This window comes from Neofelis nebulosa, chromosome 3 (assembly GCF_028018385.1).
Source record: "Neofelis nebulosa isolate mNeoNeb1 chromosome 3, mNeoNeb1.pri, whole genome shotgun sequence".
Classification (NCBI taxonomy): domain Eukaryota; kingdom Metazoa; phylum Chordata; class Mammalia; order Carnivora; family Felidae; genus Neofelis; species Neofelis nebulosa.
This window is the reverse complement of record NC_080784.1, coordinates 170,028,207-170,048,085: the sequence shown is the minus strand read 5'-3', so window position 1 is coordinate 170,048,085 and position 19,879 is coordinate 170,028,207. Positions and strand designations below refer to the sequence as shown.

General features: G+C 35.5%; 1 protein-coding gene across 2 annotated transcripts in view; it reads right to left on the bottom strand.

Moving 5' to 3' along the window:
* The window catches only part of KCTD8 (potassium channel tetramerization domain containing 8), a 254,926-nt gene that overhangs the window by 147,604 nt on the left and 87,443 nt on the right, over positions 1–19,879 (bottom strand). The window contains exon 2 of one of the 2 annotated variants that reach the window (XM_058722717.1): positions 3,939–4,829. The exons of the other annotated variant lie outside the window; for it this stretch is intronic. Within the exon in view, the coding sequence (XP_058578700.1) occupies positions 4,819–4,829 (11 nt within the window). The 3' untranslated portion in view covers positions 3,939–4,818. Of the gene's footprint in view, positions 1–3,938; positions 4,830–19,879 lie in introns of those variants that run through there. 2 annotated transcript variants of the gene reach the window in all.

Genomic DNA, 19,879 nt, shown 5'->3' with positions numbered 1-19,879 from the left:
CCTTCATTTTGAAGGAAACTTTAGCTGGATATAGAAATCTAGATTTAGTTTATTTCTCTTCTTCATCATTCTTAAAAATATATTCCACTGTCTTTTATCTTGAATTATTTATGATGAAATATATGTAATAAATCTGATATTCCCCACCCCACTCCCAAATATGACATGCCCTCCTTTTATTACTCTTTTTATGATTTTCTCTTTAATTCTGATTCTTAGCAATTAGCTTATGATGTACTTTGCTTTGCCTTTCTTTGTTTTTATGCCACTTTGGGTTCTCTGATATTTGTAGATATGTTTGTTATAATTTCAATCAAATTTGGAAAAATTTGATTGTTACTTTTTAAGAAAAATTTCTTCCCCCTCTCCTCTTTACAGTACATGATAGTGTCTTACAGATCCCATAGATCCCTGGGGGTCTATTTTTATTTTTATATTATTTTTTACCCTTGTGCTTCAATTTTGATAGTTTCTATTTCTATGTCTTCAAATTCATTGATTTTTTTCTCTACTCTCTAAACTGCTATTAATCCAATTCATGAATTTTCCTTTCATATCTTTTATATTTCAGCTTTAAAAGTTCCATTTAATTCTCTTTTATAGATTCCATGCCTATTGTTGTTATGTTCATGTTTTCCTTTAAATCCTGAGTCTTTTTATTACAAGTGATTTAAGTCATTTTCTGATTTTTCCATATCTCTGTAATTTTTATACTACTTTCTATTATCTGATTTTTTTCCTAAAGGAATTAAGTTATATTTTTCTTGGCATATCTAGTAATTTTTGTTTGTTTATTTCTAGACATCATGAATGTTATATTATTGAGTACTGCCTTTTGCTGACTTTAAAAAATGTGTGTTAGACTTATATTCTGAGAGGCAGTTATGTGAAGATCAGGCTAATCCTTTTGAGGCTTCTTTTAGGGTTGTTTTATTGGGGAGGGGGTAGTGTAGCTTTTATTCTAAGCTAAATTTACATCTGTTTCTAAGGTGTCACCCTTATGGGTTTTTTTATGAATGTCTCAGATGTTCAAACAGTTCTCCCTACTCTTGCTTGAAACATCTCCTAGTCTTGGGTGACCTCTGAAAGTTGATCAACTTATAACTCCCTACTCATTCCCAAGTCATCCTCATGGAATTTCCCTCTACACCTGACCAGCTTGGTATTCAAGGATAGACCCAATGATACCACTAATTAGAGTTCTGGAGCTCTTTTGCTCCATACCTCCCTCCTGCCTTGCAAATTCCAGCAGTCTGGACCTCTCCAAATACTATTTATGTCCCTTCAACCAGAGAGACCACTGGATTATGTCTTGGCTTCTCTTCCTTGCATCATGGTTAGGAACATGTTTTCAGGGAAAATGCCAAGATAATAGGGCTCTCCTCATTGTATTCTCTTCTTTCTGTGATCACCGTCTTGCATTTCCCACTGCCCAATGTTTAACCTATTTTATCCAATGCTCTAGTGATTTACTGAGACACAGCTACTCCAGCCCCAGTCATGCTATCATGACTGGAAAATTTGCTTTGGATTATGTAAGCATTTTTATTAGTCATCCTGCAACCCACACTAAGATTAAAAATATCTTGGATATAGTCAACCTGAGCAAAAGTTAGTTTTCTAACATTCATACACAACTCCATCTTTCCCAATCTTTTCATCACTAACCTACTTCTTTATTTGGTCAGTTTTTTGGTTTTGGGTTCCCCCCCCCCAATAACATACAACTTGCCTCTCTTCCTCCAACCTCTTATAAACAAACTATACTAATTTTCTATGATAAAATTTTAATTGTATCAGCTTCCAGGCTTAAGCATATTTAATTTTGCAATGTCTTTTTTTTTAATTAAAACATTTTTTTTTTTTAATTTTTTTTTTTTTCAACGTTTTTTATTTATTTTTGGGACAGAGAGAGACAGAGCATGAACGGGGGAGGGGCAGAGAGAGAGGGAGACACAGAATCGGAAACAGGCTCCAGGCTCCGAGCCATCAGCCCAGAGCCTGACGCGGGGCTCGAACTCACGGACCGCGAGATCGTGACCTGGCTGAAGTCGGACGCTTAACCGACTGCGCCACCCAGGCGCCCCTAAAACATTTTTTTAATGTTTATTTATTTTTGAGAGAGAGAGAGAGACAGAGTGCAAGTGGGGGAGGGACAGAGAGGGACAGAGAGAGAGGGAGACACAATCTGAAGCAGGCTCCAGGCTCCGGTTGTCAGCACAGAGCCCGATGTGGGGCTGGAACCCACAGACCGTGAGATCATGACCTAAGCTGAAGTCGGACACTTAACTGCTTGAGCCACCCAGCTGCCCTTATTTCCAGATAAGTCTAAAGTTTACCCTTTTATCTAATAAAACATTATTTTTAAAATTACTAACATTGTTGAGAAATATCTTATAAGCTTTCCTACGTCTTAAAACAGGGAATACCCAAATATAATGTATGCTTTTTCTTTATAGTACAGTCATTAGAAATATTGATTACTGACCTATGCAGTAATAAGGTCATGCCTTCAGGAGTTAGTGCGATCAATGAAGACATTTGCTTTATTGCTGGGCATGTTGCTTCTGGTGTTTTCTTCCTCGTTAGGAACCATGACACATTGCTTCCATTTTTAGTAACTCTAATCCCTGCTCTTAATAGTTTATGATGTCAAATTTACTAAATTAGTCAACATAACTTTACACATAATTTTAAAAATATTCCCTGGCACTATGGGTGGTTCTAATCCTATTGTAATCCTCTATGGACTTTGCAATATGTTTTCCAGTAAGAAATTGTTTTCATTTGTGTGTTAGTGAATTTAACTGCTACAGCTGTCTAGAATGTGTAGAATGTGTAGAATGTGACTTCTACACAAATAGAGTATTTAACATAACTAGAATAAATTACTATCCAGTGGCTCAGTGAGAATTATTTGGTCTACAGGGGCACCTGGGTGGCTCAGTCGTCTGAGCGTCCGACTTCAGCTCAGGTCATGATCTCAAGGTTCGTGAGTTCAAGCCCTGTGTCGGGCTCTGTGCTGATAACTCAGAGCCTGGAGCCTGCTTTGGATTCTGTGTCTCCCTCTCTCTCTGTCCCTCTCCCCCCTCACGCTCTGTCTCTTTCTCTCAAAAATAAATAAACGTTAAAAAAATTTAAAAAATTATTTGGTCTACCTATTGAGGGTATGGACACAATCAAGAAACCCAGATTAACTGGAGAGTGTTATTCTAAGTGAAATAAGCCATACAGAGAAAGACAGATACCATATGTTTTCACTCTTAGGTGGATCCTGAGAAACTTAACAGAAACCCATGGGGGAGGGGAAGGGAAGAAAAAGGAGGTTAGAGTGGGAGAGAGCTAAAGCATAAGAGACTCTTAAAAACTGAGAACAAACTGAGGGTTGATGGGGGGTGGGAGGGAGGGGAGGGTGGGGGATGGGTATTGAGGAGGGCACCTTTTGGGATGAGCACTGGGTGTTGTATGGAAACCAATTTGACAATAAATTTCATGAAAAAAAAAAAAAAAGAATACAAGGAAAGAGGCACCATTTTGTTTTGTTTTGCCCCAGTGAGACTCTTGTGACTGCCTTTACAATTCAACTACTTCATGGTGTATTAGTCTTTATGATTTAAAAAAAAAGGTGGGAGTGGGGCGCCTGGGTGGCTCAGTCAGTTAAGCATCCAACTCTTGATTTCAGCTCAAGTCATGGTCTCACAGCTCATGGGTTTGAGCCCCACATACCACTCCATGTTGACAGTGCAGAGCTTGGTTGGGATTCTTTCTTGCTCTCTCTCTGCCCTCCCCCCCTTGCACTCTCTCTCCCAAAATAAATAAACTTATAAGAGTAAAAAAAACACCTTAAAAGCAAAGCTTCTGGTTCACAAATTCCTCCATGAAACTTATTGATTCAGGGATTTAGAAATAACTGAAATTAATTGCTCCTTTCTCTTAACATGTTCTTAAATTCCCATTTTCTCTATCCCCATCAGGGACCTACGTCCTCAGCAAGGTAGTATCAAATGAAAAGAGCAAAATTTATGTGATTCATATTTCATTTCTGTCTCAGCTTGCTCTTTGTGTAACTTAGGATAATAGGCTTGGTCTATATAAGGATATTAATGACCATGATGGCTATTCTATAAGAGTGTTGGCACACCTGGATGGCTCAATCAGTTAAGTGTCCGACTCTTGATTTCTGCTCAGGTCATGATCTCATGGTTTGTGAGATTGAGCCCCACATTGGCTCTATGTGCTGACAGCACGGAGCCTGCTTAACATTTTATCTCTCCCTCTCTCTTCACCACTCTCTGGTTCATGCTGCACACTCTCACTCTCTCTCTCAAAATAAATAAATAAACTTCAAAAAATAAGTAAATTAAAAAATAAAATTGTCATAACACTCAATAATTCCACATTTAGAACTTTAGTTTGAAAACTCTAAATGGTATAAAATTGTTAAATATTATTTTCACAGACAGTCCTCCATTGTAAGATGTCATGCCATTTTTCACAAAACTCAATTTAAGGGCAGTTATTGAAAAGAAGACATTTAAAATGAAAACAGAAACAAAATCTTCAAAACAAATATATAAAAATAGTTAACACTCACATTACATTATTATTTGATATCTCTTTCTTTACCACACCACTTTGTCCCCCTTTTAAAGATGAGGAAAGTGAGAGGCAAAGAGGTGAAATAATTTGACTAATGTCATATTAGGAAAGTGCTGGAAGGAACACAGGCAGCTTCACTTCTGAGACTACTCTGGATTCAGCCATTGTTCTTCCTTCCTCAGTCCAGCCTTTTCTCCTTCTCTTCCCTCTCATCCATCATCACCAAATCACTGCCACAGACAAAGAGGAATGAATATCTGAATGTGTAAAGAATGAATGGATGCATTTTTCTTAAGATTAACCCAATTTCATAAAACAACTACATTAGCTCTTAATATAAAAGACCAAACAGCTGAAGTGTATTACAAGAATATTTAGGTCAGAGGATTCCCCTCCTAAAGCCCCAACTGAAAGGAGCAAAGAATATTAAGTCAGAGTCCATGAGAAACTCTATTCAAAGGAGTCACCAGAATTGGACTTATCCTTCAGAGGATGTGAGTGGGAACACTACGCATAATGGCCACCATTCTGTAACTAACCTAAAATTGAAGGAAAAAAAATTCAATTGACTTCTGTATATATTTGTAAGTAGATATTTCATTTCATACACTGTACCTTTTGCTTGAATAAATGCTATCCTTGGGTATCATCCAAATAAAAGGAAATATTAAAGCTAATGAATAATTTTATCTGGCATAATAGTCAAGATCCTCTCTACGCAGTAAATATTATTTAATTGGATGTTCTGGATTTCATCTGCTCTATTTGTTTGTTTTTTCCATTTCACGATAGAGTAAAAAACAACATATGAAAGAAAAGGAACACTGCCAGAAATATTTTCCTATAACCTTGAATGTTATTAAAGTATCTAAATATAGAAGATGAAATGGAGTTGGAAATTTCTACCAAATCCATACAGGAAGGACTTTACAAGGTCAGGGTTGTTTCCCCACCCCCCCCCCCTCTGGAAGCTACACACTTCTTGTAATTTAATATGAGCATAAATATGTTCCTTAAAATATCAAGGTGGGTCACTGCTTAATTAGCAGTTTAAAAATTATTTCAATCAAAGCCATTACATTATAAAGGATATGAAGCAGAAAAACTGGAGGTAGTGGAAAGTATACTGAATTAGGAGCTAGCAAACTGAGTTCTAGTCCCAGAACCAGTAGCAAGTAAAATCACTTTCCTCAATAAAGTTCTTTTTCCTTTTTATTAAAATAATGTGATTGTTTCAGATGATCCCTTAGGTGCCATAATGTACTAGATTGAATTATTGTACTTTTTTTTTTTCTTATTGGAGAAGATTCTTTTTCTTTTTCTATCAGAAATGCAGTGACCTCTGTTCCTTCAAATCTCTCCTTTGAGTCAATATAGTCTTGATTTTTCAGAGAGAGGTAAGGAGAACTCTCAAAACCAAAACCTTCATGCTATATGACCTGTGAATTTTATCACCCAAAACTCCCATCTCTGAAGTATGCAACTCGTTTTCTGATTGCCTGGTGTACTTGTTTTCCTTTGCTTTCAAGTTACGATACAACTTTCTTAGTTTCTCATTCCGTGGAGAAGAAAGAAGCACTTAACCTTCCACCATATCCCCCCACAGAATGCAATGCAGGAGTACTGGAAACAAAGAGATATTCAAACATAATTCTTAAGTAAACCTGTTTGCATTAGCAACTAATTCATTATGGTTTACTGAACAGGGTGAAGTGGTAAACTCCAAAGGGCTGATTCCTTACTCACCATATACCTGCTGAGTGACCTCTTCATCTCTTTGTGCTTCAGTGTCCTTATCTACAGTGTCAGAAAAACCTACCTGATCAGTTTTGAAGAATAAATGGATTAGTGAATGTAAAGATCTTAGGAAATTGCCTGCCACATTACGCAAGCCATAATGTGTATTAACAATTATTACATTGCTTCTTTTTCTATTTTGATATCCAGTAAAAAAAAGTAAATATTATCAGTAAGAGAAATAGAGAATAACAGTTTATTATCTTGGGGTAAAAAAGGCTGCCATAAACATGAAAGAAAACCATACACTATAAAAAATTGACAGATTAAAAATAGAAAAAAAAAGTCCTCTGCAAAAAAATATTTCTACAAGCTACAGTTAAAGAACAAATACCACACCGGAATAAGATATTTGCACCATATGTAATAGACAAAAAATAACAGCCCTAATTTTAAAAGGGTTCCAATAAATCAACAATAATTAAAACAGTCCAGTTAAAAATATGGAAAGGATATCCCTAGGAAAAGATATTCAAATGGTGCCAAATTACAACCTACTTAATTAAAAAATTGAAAAATTAAAATGAGATGTCATTTTTTGACTATCAATTTGCCCAAATTAAAAATATTATGATTATTATTCATTATTGGAGAGAATGTGAGGAAATTAATTCTTCAAAGCAACATACCTGGTGTGAATGGAAATCACAATGTCATTAGAGAACAACAATTTGTATTTCTGTCAATAACTGAAATCACATACTCTGAACCCAGTATTTCCAATTCAAGGAAACTATTATAAAAATATTCACACACATTTGCAAAGAAGCTCTTTGCAACATTATTTGTTATAAAGAATCAAAATACTTGTATACTCATTAGAAGGGGAAAGGATAAATTAATTTTTAAAACACTCAAGGTATGGAACAATAAGCAGCTAATTGTTTTAAAGATAGCTCTATTAATACAAATATACATCATTGCTTAAAAATTGCTGAGTAGTTATATATTTTAATCATTTTATTATAAGTTATACAAGTTAGGGGGGAATATTAAGAAATATATCTCAGTGACACAATCATGGGCATACATTAATTTCTTTTCTTCATTCTATTGCTGTGTTAAGTCTTCTCGATAAGAACCTCTTTCTTAACTAGAAGAGTTGATAATATTTGTTATTTATTATTTGCACAGGAACTAGATTACATTCATGTGACCTTGACAAGACACTTTTTTTTCTTCATTAAAAAGGTGATACATGTACTGACAGAGGCACTCTAAAGATCTTTCAACGCAGTGATTTTATAAATTAAAGTAATGCTATCTTTGGATTTTATTTTATTAAAGGAAGAATTATTATTACCAGTTCTATTTGTTAGAATTTTTTGAGAATTTAGACATATAACATATTAATGACAAAATTATGTTTCTTTTTATTGGATGAATGTCCAAAACAAAAATACCTTTTGGATATATAAAGGGTACAAATGGGTATTCATACTGAGGTTTCATGTGAAAACTCAGCAGTGAAGAGTCAGTTTTATTCAGTACTGTCCTAAATTTTAGTAATAAAATCAAATTGCATGAATGTCATACAAGTGTTTCTATAAAAACATATTGAACAATTCCATTTTCTCTTTTAAAGATGTCTTGTATATGCTTACAATATCTGTTTTAACTATGAAAATATACGGCACAGTAAGAAAGGGAAAAAAACGAAACAACAAGGTCGTGATAGCTGCATTCAAACACCTGCAATGTTTTTATGTGAAGAAAGAGTAGATACATGCACATTCTCTTGCTCCAAAAGGCTGAACTTAGATGTGGGGAAATCCCATAGAGAAAGAATTACTTTAGCAGTATAAGACACTCCTAAATTTTTACTTTTTAATTCATATAATTTTCTACCAACTGCATAAATTTTTTAAAAGAAATTATTATAAATGAAAAGAAACATCGATTATGTTTAAAGTTTTAAAAATTACATGCAGGAAGAAGTATATACAAAGTAAGTAAAGCCACTGAGGCTTAAAGATTGATAGAAAAGGTGATTTTAGCATTATCCAAAAATTGACAAGGTTGCCTCATAGAGTACCTTTCTTCATCCCAGAAAGCTACCATTGGATGCTAGACAATAAAGTACAGAGATATATAGGTCAAGTTCTTTTATTAGGTAGGGATTGAACTAAAAGATCTCAGAAGTCTCTTTGAAGTACAGTAAACTACCATGTCATTGTAACATTTAATCCTGCGCAAACATAAACATTACTCCAAATGTGATTGATCCCCACAAGCCTACAACATCTAGAAACACCTATACAGCAAGTTACTAATTTGTGAGTAACATGTTTGAAGTTGGAGACATCCCTGGAAAAGGAAAAAGGGTTAAATACTAACCTGTAGTAGTAGTAGTAACAGATGAATAAATGTTCTACACATTATTTTAACTCCTGGAGAAATTAAGGTATAGGGTACGTTTCACTTAAAAATAAAAATTTCTACAGAAAAAAATTAAATAGTTATACCAAGATTTGGCTTCCTAACTCTCTAATCTCCTGCTTCACTAAACCTTTTTGTTATAAATTAGCATGTTTGGATAGATTAAAATCAATAAGGGGTAATAGTGGAATATAGATAGAGAAGGAAAAAGAGGCAGAAGAAGAAGGAGGAGGAGGAAAAGGAGGAGAAAGAGGGGGAGGAAGAGGGGGAGAATTAGAACAACAATCACAATTTGGAAATCCTATTACAGTAGATACCCATACTTAGTTAAGCATTTACTACTAAACTTTAGAAAAAGCTGCCTGACAGGCAACAGATTGTCTATTATCTTCCTCTTACGTGAAATGATTATTTGTTGGTTTTACTCTCCAACATTCAAAGCCCCTTCTTAAAAGCACCCGATTTTCTTTTGAGGAATTCTATTATGCTATCTCTTGCCCAATGTGTGTGGCATTGGTGGAAAGATAATTCTCAGTAAATGTCTCCTACACTAAAGAAGCCCAAAGACCAGATCTCCCCTCTCTTTACATAAAGGGAATCAGGAAGTAACCTATGTTTGGTGAATTAAGCGCTCTGTGCTGTGAATATTGCAACTGAGGACAAGATGCTGGCATAAGCAGGAACAGGTGTAGGAAAGCCGTCACAAAGGCATCACGCTTTCAAACTTCAGTTCACACTCTGAGGGCTTTGGGGCTGCCTTGGTTCTCACTTGTTTTCAAAAACATATCCCCAGAAACCCAGAAATCTGTGGTCTCACCTACATTCTTCTTATAAATTCTCCTTTGCATAGCTTAGCCAAAATTAGTTTCTGTTGCGGACAGCCAAAATCCATAGATTATCTGAGGGCAGTGACAAAGTGTATAATTAAAGTACGGAATTTAGATACAGTGAGAATTACTAAACCTTGATATAAAATAATTTTATAAAGATTTACAAAGATGCCAGATACATAGTTTTATAAGGGTGCTATATAAATGTTTATAAAGCATATTATTTACAACAGTAGAAAAACCAATAAAATACTAGGATTAAATCTCATAAAAAAAGTGCAAGATCTCCTCACAGAAAAATATAACATTCTGTTGACAGAAAACAAAGCAGATCTAAAAAAACTAGAGAGGAAGATCACATTCATGGATTTGAGGTCTCAAAATTTTAAGACATTAATTCTCCCCAATTACTCTAGCAATTGAATAAATCCAAATAAAAACTGCAACTTTGTGGTGTGTGTGTGTGTGTGTGTGTGCGTGTGTGCGTGTGCCTGTGTGTGTAACTTGACAAGTTGCTAGTAAAATGTGGAAATGCAAAGAGCCAAGAATAGCTAAGACACTACTGTGGAAGAACAAGGCAGAAAGACTTGCTCTCTGGGATATCAGGAGTTGTTACAAAAATACAATTAACAACTGGCACAAGGACAGACAAGTGAACAAATGGAATGAAATGGAGAGTTCATCACCAGATGCATGCATATACAGACAATTGGTTTTTATCACTTTATATCATTTTATACAGTGGGGAACGGACAGTCTCTTTCAATAAATGATTCTAGGACAATTTAATATCCACATGGAATAAAATGAAACTAGACATCTATCTCACATAATACATAAAAATCAATTCTGGGTAAACTGTAGAGCAAATGTAAAAGGCAAAACAATAAAGCTTCTAGAATATAATATAGGAAAGCATATGACAGGGCAGAAAAAGATTTCATAACAGGACACAATAAGCAATACCCATGAAGAGAAAGACTGATAAATTGGATCACATAAAAATTAATTCTTTATGTTCCTAGCAGATAGCATTAAGAGAGGAAAAAGGTAAGCCACACATTGAGAAAAGATATTTGCAACAAATGGAACCAACACAGTATTTTATACAGTGTGTGTGTGTGTGTGTGTGTGTGTGTGTGTGTGTATCAATCATACAAATCAGTTAAGGAGGGGGAAAGATAACCCAGCAGAAAAATAAGGCAAGAGATTTAAATAAAATATTTCACAGATGGCCAAACGGAACTCAACCTAATTAGTCAGATATGCAAATTAAAAGTACACTGGGATACCAGAGCACACCAGAGTGGCTAGACATTATTTTTAAAAAATTTTTATAATGTTTATTTATTTTTGAGAGAGAGAGACAGAGGGGGGGAGGGGCAGAGACAGAGGGAGACACAGAATCCAAAGCGGGCTCCAGGCTCTGAGCTGTCAGCACAGAGCCCCACGTGGGGCTCAAACCACGAACCGTGAGATCATGACCTGAACTGAAGTCGGACACTCAACTGACTGAGCCACCCAGGTGCCCCGAGTTGGATTCTTAATCAACTGAACCACCCAGGCACCCCAGAGTAGCGGCTAGACTTTAAAAGCTTGGCAAATAACCAAAGGTTGATAGGGAGGTGAAGTAACGGGGAAAATAGCAAATGGCTGGTGGCAGTGCCTAGTTTCTACCACTGTGGAAAGTTTGGCGTTATCCACTAATGTTAAAGATACGTGTACCTAGCACTTCTGCATCTAAGTGCATATCCAAGAGACATGCAGATCAAAAGAGACAACTCAAATGTCCATGAACAGTAGAATAGATTTAAAATTGTTGAAGTAGCCAAACAATAAATAGTTTTAAAGCAATGAAAGGGAATAGTATACAGCCAAACACATGGGTCAGTATCACAAGCACCACACTGGGAGTAAGAGGCTCGGCTTGAAAGGATGTGAATTGCATGATTCCATTTCTTCAAAAAATGGTCAACTAAACCATTTTAGCTGTGGTTATGGATACACACTTAAGAATTAAAATTATAAATAAAAGCAAGGAAATTAATAATATTCAATGAGTAACTTTAAAGTCCACATAAAAATTGTGAGGTCAACACACGGATAGTGATTAAGGGGTTAAAGATCAATTTCCTGTCCTAGATGTGGTTGCACAGGTGTTGGCTTTGCAAGAGCTAAATAAAGTGTGTAAGTCTGCTTTAGAGACTTTCCAGAATAGATGCCAGTGCAATAAAAACTCAAAAAATAAATGAAATTAAAAGTTTTATTCTCCAAATCATATATTTTAATTTAGAAGGTCCCACATATGTTAATAGTACTATAAAAGCTTTTGTTATGTATGTCTTTGTTTTTCTTATGATATTATATTTTTCTTTCCTAGACTCATTTATTTAGCAAGATTTTAATACACTGTTCCTTCTTCTACTAGCTGGCTTTCCCTAACACATGAAATTATATGATTTTCTTACCCTATTGATATTTTATTGAAATTAATGGCAGGTCGAAGCTTGTGATATGAATAAAATGAATTAAGTTTTCCATATATCATTTATGAAATATATTGATCATACACATCATCAGTTATTTGCAGACTGGACATTAAGCAAACCTCAGAGACCAAGCAGGAAATGAAATATATACGAAATACTTGTGTAACAGTTTCTATATGTATATTCTCTTTTATTGAAGTAATATAAAATTCAAGACACTCAACATACTTATTTCATTTTATGTAATTATCATCTATTTAGTTATTTAACCCTGTTATTTTGGTCTTGCTGTTTGTGAGGCTTAATTCAAAGCTTAAACCTATGTAGAATGGTTATATTTTCTCTAGGCTTAGGCAAAATCTCTAAAGACCATTCTGAATAAATTCAACATTGATCAGACTGAGATCAGATAAGACCAGATTGAGACCAGACAAAACTTTATTTTTAAAAATCTGCATGTAGGGGCACCTGAGAGGCTCAGTCAGTTAAGCATCCAACTCTTGATTTTGGCTCAGGTCATGATCTCACAGTTGTGAGATCAAGCCCCATGTTGGGCTCCGTGTGGAATGTAGAGCCTGCTTAAGATTCTCTATTTCCCCCTCCTTTTGCTCCTCCCCACAACCTGTGTGTGCATGTACATACACACGTTCAATCGCAAAAAAAAAAAAATAAATAAGAAGAAATCTACATGTAATCCTCCCTTTAAATTTTGAGTCAATACAGCCTAACAAAATCATACATTTTTATTCTATCTTTATGTGTTGCAGAGTGAATAGGTCAATACACATGACTTTTATTTAAAAAATAAGGAATACTGCATTATTTCATCAGGGTTAAAAACACAGCTGATTATTGCCATCGAGGGTACATACACACACCTCTCAAGAGCAAAAGTATTTATCCTTATGATAAAGGGAACTTGGAATACTTCAGTGAATTTTTTTTCAGTAGATAGAAGTTTACAGGAATCCAACAACTAAATGTTTTATGTTTTAATAAAACGTTTTATTCATAAAAATGGATTTATGGAACATATAAATTATAAATGTAATATAATAAAAAAGTAGACTATCCAGATTGCTTCATAAACACTACCCAAATTCTCTAAGAAACTACAAAATTTTTATTTGCTTTAAGTACACTTAAAGAAAGGATGAAAGAAATCAAGACCCCCTGCTCCCTGTGATTTACACTAACTATATATGGCTTGCTTTCTATCTATCAGTGCCATCCCAGGATCCTAAAGTTACCTTTCTTGGACAACTTCAAAAAATTCTTAAATAAAACTTAGATGTCGTCAAAGAAAAATAGAACTGTGCTGCCAGGAGGAAAATAACAACTATACTAATGCATGGTTTTAATTATCCTTACATCTGCTGAAAGTCTTGAGAAGTGGACCAATGAACAAGTGTTTTCTTTATTAAGTGAATTGAGTGTTCTTTTTCAAACAGCCAGGAGTACCACGAGAAGAGAATATAATGACAATCCTTATATTTAATTAACTTGTTAAAAACTAACCAAAGTGAAAACAAAGAAATTCTTGATGAAAACTTCTAGGAAAGCAATCATAAAAATTAGTATTTAAAGATTTTAATTTTTTTAAAAGATTAACAGTTAATATAAATGCACAGGTTATAGATAGTTTTTATGGGTATATTCCTTTCCATATGGCACTTTTCCATTTAATTCCCAATATTTCTTTCAGTTTCCTCAAATGCTCTTTTCTTTTCTTCTCCCTATCCATCAAAGTCAGTTATCCTCTCTTCATTCTCTATTGCAAAGCAGGATATCCTGAGAGGCATCGTTAAAAGCCATTATATATGCTTTATGTTTACCTGATCTCAGGCAAGGTGAGATTATTTTCTTCCTTGATGTTAGTCATTCCAAGTTTTTCTTTTCTTTTTTTAATGTTTATTTATTTTTGAGAGAGAGAGAGTGAGAGAGAGGGAGGGGCAGAGAGAGAGGTAAACACAGAATCTGAAGCAGGTTCCAGGCTCTGAGCTGTCAGCACAGAGTTCCACACAGGGCTCGAACCCATGAGCTGTGAGATCATGACCTGAGCCAAAGTCGGGTTGGATCCTCAACTGACTGAGCCACCCAGCTGCCCCTACTAATTCCAAGTTTTTCAATGACATATTTTATTTGTCACTGCAATAGCTCTACAGTTCATTTACCACATTCATTTGTGAAGATCTTTATTTTATAAGGGAGGCTGTGAAATCATCTTCCCTTGGGATAATTAAGGCTAGAAAAGTTGTCTTCCTGTCAGAAATGGTTTAGGTAAAACTAGCCTGAAAATATGGAAAATGTATTAGGTTAAGAAGTCTTCCTTAGCCTTATGGTGTCTAATGAGATATTATTCATTATTTGAGGCATTGTTTAACATATGCTTCTGAAAAAAAAAAGGACATTAATTCAATAATACAATAGAGTCTTATATGTTCAGAAGGCTTAGAGTCAAAAATAACCTAGATATTTGAAAATATGATGTATTAACTAACAATGCCTCGGATTTTTTTTTTCCTTAATGGGCATAGATTTGTCAAACTCTGATACATTAGGGGACATTTCTGCTGTTAGTCAATTTGAGTTAACTTTCTAGGTAATAATAAAAATAAAAAAACTCAAAGTGATATGCATGCACTCTGCAGGGCTGAAATGGTCCAGTAAGTCCTCTTGAGCCACAAATTATCTCAAATGTTGACAGTTTTTAATGATTTAATGAGGAAAAAATATCTCTATGAGAGACAATCCTGAAATAATAGAATAATGATGAATGTTAAAAAGGTAAATGATACCTTAATTCACCATATGGTTATTGAAAACTTTTTTATGTGTCCAACTGTGGTCTAAGTACCATAAGTGTGCATGAATATAACATTGGCTTCACTGTTGAGTCCCTTGTGACTTCTTAGAAAATATCTCTGCACAAATAACTATTATTCAAAGCAGTCATTGTTAAGTGTTGTGAGTAAGCAAAAGTCAGTGCCTTACAAATATCAGGAGGAAAAAAGACCATTTTAGCCTGGCTACATTTGATCAAGAATCTGGACATGTCATTTCAGGTCACTTTAATGAAATGAGAGCATTTCAGTAAACGGTGAAGGAAGAGGAAAGAAATTCCAAGCAGCAGAAATATAAACTGTGGTGAAGGAACAGGCAGAGGGAAGACACAAATGGGGTAAGAGAGTTCTGTATGAGTGTTGGCTAAAATTTTGGGTGCATACAGGTGAGTTAATGTGTGTTGAAAGCTTGTCTGACGCATATTTTGGTTAATTTCATATGTCAAGATAAGAATTTTGGACTGTTTTCTTTAGATACATGAGAAGTATTAAGGGAATGAGCATTGTTCTCAATCATAACGCCAACTTCTAGGAGAGTGCTGACAATACTCTACCATTAAGGGCACTGAGCCCTAGAGAGATTAGATAGTGTGTCCAAAAGCATAGAGATAACAAGTAGCACTTATTCCAAAATCCATATTCCTTCTACATCACAATGCAGAACAATTTCTACAATAATATGAGCAGTATAGTGTTTGTAGAAGATCAAATAGTGTGTAGAGTGTGGGGCAAAACAGTACAAGAAAAGAAGTACAAGAAAAGGCTGAAGTCAGAGACATCAAGAAGTTATAAAAACAGTCCAGGTGAGATGAAGTGGAAACCTGCAATGGTTGCAGTAGGAAAATAATGAGAAGAAAATATATCAAAGGACACTGCAAACAATCAACACAGCTTCTTGCTGTATTATAAAGGGAGTACTAGGATAACTTCAAGTGGCTATTTCTTTCTGCATTCAAGGTAAAATTTAAAAAAATCGGGGAACTTGCGTGGCTCAAGTTGATTATGAGTCTAACTCTTGATTTCAGTTCAGGTCATGATCTCATAATGTCTGAGTTCAAGTCCCACGTTGGGTCCTGTGCTCACAGCATGGAGCCTGCTTGGAATCCTCTCTCTCTCTCTCTCTCTCTCTCTCTCTCTCTCTCTCTCTCTCTTTCTCTCTCTCTCTCTCTCTCTCTCTCTCTCTCATTCTGCCTCTACCCTGCTCTTGAAAAAATAATAAAAATTAAAAAAAATTAAAGCTTTAACCCAGTGAAGACCAAAAATATTTTAATAGCAGACATTTAAATACTAAGAAATAGCTCAGCAATTCTAAACGTAATTTTCTAAATACCAAAAGTGTTATAAGATGTACTTGTAATATTTAAGCCATCTGCTTTAGTCTTTATTTTATTGTTGTTTCTATAATTTGGGTTAAAATAACCTGGTAAAGTTAGCCAGAAATAAGCATGGTGCTATACGAATTAAAACAATTCTTGAAATCAGTATTTTTTTTTTAATTTTTTTAACGTTTTTATTTTTGAGACAGAGAGAGACAGAGCATGAATGGGGGAGGGGCAGAGAGAGAGGGAGACACAGAATCGGAAGCAGGCTCCAGGCTCTGAGCCGTCAGCCCAGAGCCCGAAGCGGGGCTCGAACTCACAGACCGCGAGATCGTGACCTGAGCTGAAGTCGGACGCTTAACTGACTGAGCCACCCAGGCGCCCCATTATTTTCAATTCATTTATGCCAGAAAGGAGTTTGTATGCAAGATGGCAATTTAACCAAGAAGCTAGAGGAATTAAAAATACATTTCTTTTTCAAATCAACTGCAAGTATCATTAATCCTAAGTAATTCCTGATGCCTGTCACCGTGGTATGAAATCAGAGAACTATTAGAAGAGAAGCATTAAAAGGAACTGAAACTCCTGTCTTTTTATCCCATTGTAAGTCATATCAAAGCTGAGGAACTAAAAGAAATACTTCCAAGTTATGTATTCTAAGGTTAAAGGGGGATATTTAAAAAATGTATCTTTGATGTATTCCTGCACATTTTAATATTGAGACGAGAGCCAGTCCCCAAGGGTATGGTTCAGGAGCAAGGGCACCTAGCTGAGAACTCTCCTGCCTCCAGCATCAGTGAGTGAGGTTCACGGCAAGCCAACAAAGACAAAGATCACAGACTTGAGTAAAATGAGAAGCTGTAAGAAGAACCAGAACAGACAGGGCAGATGTTAAGAAACATAATTTCTCCTCTAGGCACACCTATAATTTTGCACCGGCTTTTGAATAGTCCTTTGTGTGTTCCCAAACAATACACCAGTTCTATTAAAACTGGACATTGTGGAAGTGCTCCTGCCAGTGACATCATCCTAAATTAAAGATTCTTAGAATAAATCTAAGTTACTGTGCTTGGCTTTCAAGCAAGCTATTCAGAAGTGGCAAAATATTCATGCCTACATCTGAGTCTGTATATCAATAACACAGGGGTAGTTGAGGGTCCCAAGGATGGACAAATCCATTTGTGGTGCCTGAACAACTGGACATCCACACCCAAATGAAAGAATAAAATCACGGATGAACATAAGGGAGGAGAGGAAAAATAAGATAAAACAGAGAGGGAGCCAAACCTTAAGAGACTCTTAAATACAGAGAACAAACTGAGGGTTGTGGAGGGGTGGTGGATGGGAGATGGGTTAAATGGATGATGGGCATTAAGACGCGCACTTTTGGGGATGGATAGTGGGTGTCATATGTAAGAGATGAATCACTGGGTTCTGCTCCGGAAGCCAAGACTACACTGTATATTAACAAACTTGAATTTAAATTTAAAAAACAAATAAATAAACAAAAAATAAAATAAAATCACAATCCTTACAACTTTCATACAAATAACTTCAAACTGGATTGCGAACCTAAATATAAAACACAAAACTATAAAATTCCTGGAAGATAAAAGAAATTTAAATGACCTTGATTTTGGCGATGATGTTTTAGATACAACACCAAAAGCACTATGATGAAAGAAAAATTGACAAATTTGATTTCATTAAAATGAAAAACTTCTACTCCATGAAAGACACTATGCAGAGAGTGAAGACAGTCCATGGAAAAAAAAAATTGCAATATACATATCTGATAAAAAACTGCACCCAAAATATATAAAGAACTCTTAAAACTCAATGATATGAAGATGAGCAACCCAATTTAAAAAGGCTTAAGAGATTTTTTTTTTTTTTAATTTTTTTACATTGATTTATTTTTGAGAAGCAGAGTGAGACAAAGCGTGAGCGGGGGAGGGGCAGAGAGAGAGGGAGACACAGAATCCGAAGCAGGTTCCAGGCCCTGAGCAAGCAGTCAGCACAGAACCTGATGCGGGGCTCGAACTCACAAACTGTGAGATCATGACCTGAGCAGAAGTCGGACGCTCAACCGACTGAGCCACCCAGGCGCCCCAAGGCTTAAGACATTTTAATGGACTCCACACCAAAGAAGATATACAGATGGAAATACTTTATTCAAAACTTTCCCCAAATTATGGAAACAACCACGATGTCCTTCAAGTGAACAGATAAACAAACTGTACTTTAGAAGACTCTTCAGCAATAAGCCACACAAAGACATGCAGGAATCTTCAGTATATATTGCTAAGTGAAAGAAGACAATCTGAAAAGGCTACATACAGTGTGGATTTCAACTATATGACCTTCCGGAAAAGGCAAAACAGTAAAGACCATAAAAGTATCCATGGCCTCCAGGGGTTCAGGTGAGGCGTCAGGGGAGGAGGAGGGATGTGTAAGCGGATCACAGAGGACTTCCAGGGTGGTAAAACTGATTCTGTATGAACCTATAATGGTAGATATGTGACATGATACATGCTCCAAACCTTTAGACTGTACAACACACAGAGTGAATGTTAATATGTTACAAACAATAGTGAATAATAATGTATCAATATTGGTTCACCAACGAGAACAGATGTACCACACTAATGCCAACTAATAGGAGGGGAAATGCTGTTGGGAGGGCAGTGAGCATATGGGAACTCTACATCTTCTGCACAATTTTTCTGTAAACCCATAACTGCTCTAAAAAAAAATAAAGTCTACTAATGTTTGAAAGATTAGATAAAAAAAAAAACTGTGGAGTGTTTCTTCTGGAGAAAAACAGGGCTCTGCATAACAGCATCAAGGAAAATGTGTCTTTTCCATGTTGATTGCATCTGGTTCCATCAAAATTCTTATACTGCCCTGAATAAAAAAAATGATTCCAAAGTCTGCAAAGAAAGGACATGTCACAGTAAACACTAATTTAAGGATATTTATTTTAAGTGAATTACTAAAAGTGAAATGAACACACCAAAATGTGATACAGAGCCGTTGAGAACGATGACGTCAATTAAAATTTTAAAAAGCAAATGAAAACAGCAAAAACAAAACAAAACCGCATTACCTGTAACCTACCAGAAAGGCAAAAAATTATAACCAGAATAAAAATATGCCCATGCAGCCTTGACAAAGATGTGATAAGACGGAAATCGTCTCCAAAACTGATAAAGATCAAACTGTTTCAAGTTAGGGGGAGGGCAGATACTTCATAAACACATTGAAATTTTAACTGATGATTGCCAGAGGGGAGGGGAGAGGGGGATGAGCAAAAAGGGTGAAAGGGCCGTGAGAGATACAGACTTCGAGCTGTGGAATGAATAAATCAGGAGAATAAAAGGTACAATGCAAGGGATATAGTCGATGATACTACAATAGCATTGTATGGTGACAGATGGTAGCTACATTTCTGGTGAGGCCAGCATAACTTGCAAACTTGTGGAATCACTTCCTGGTGCACCTGAAACTAATGTAACACTGTGTATCAACTATACTCAAATAAAATAAATAGATACATAAAAGTATAAATAAATAAGTAAGTGTGTATACCAAGTGACCCAGTGATTTCACAAAGAAATTTA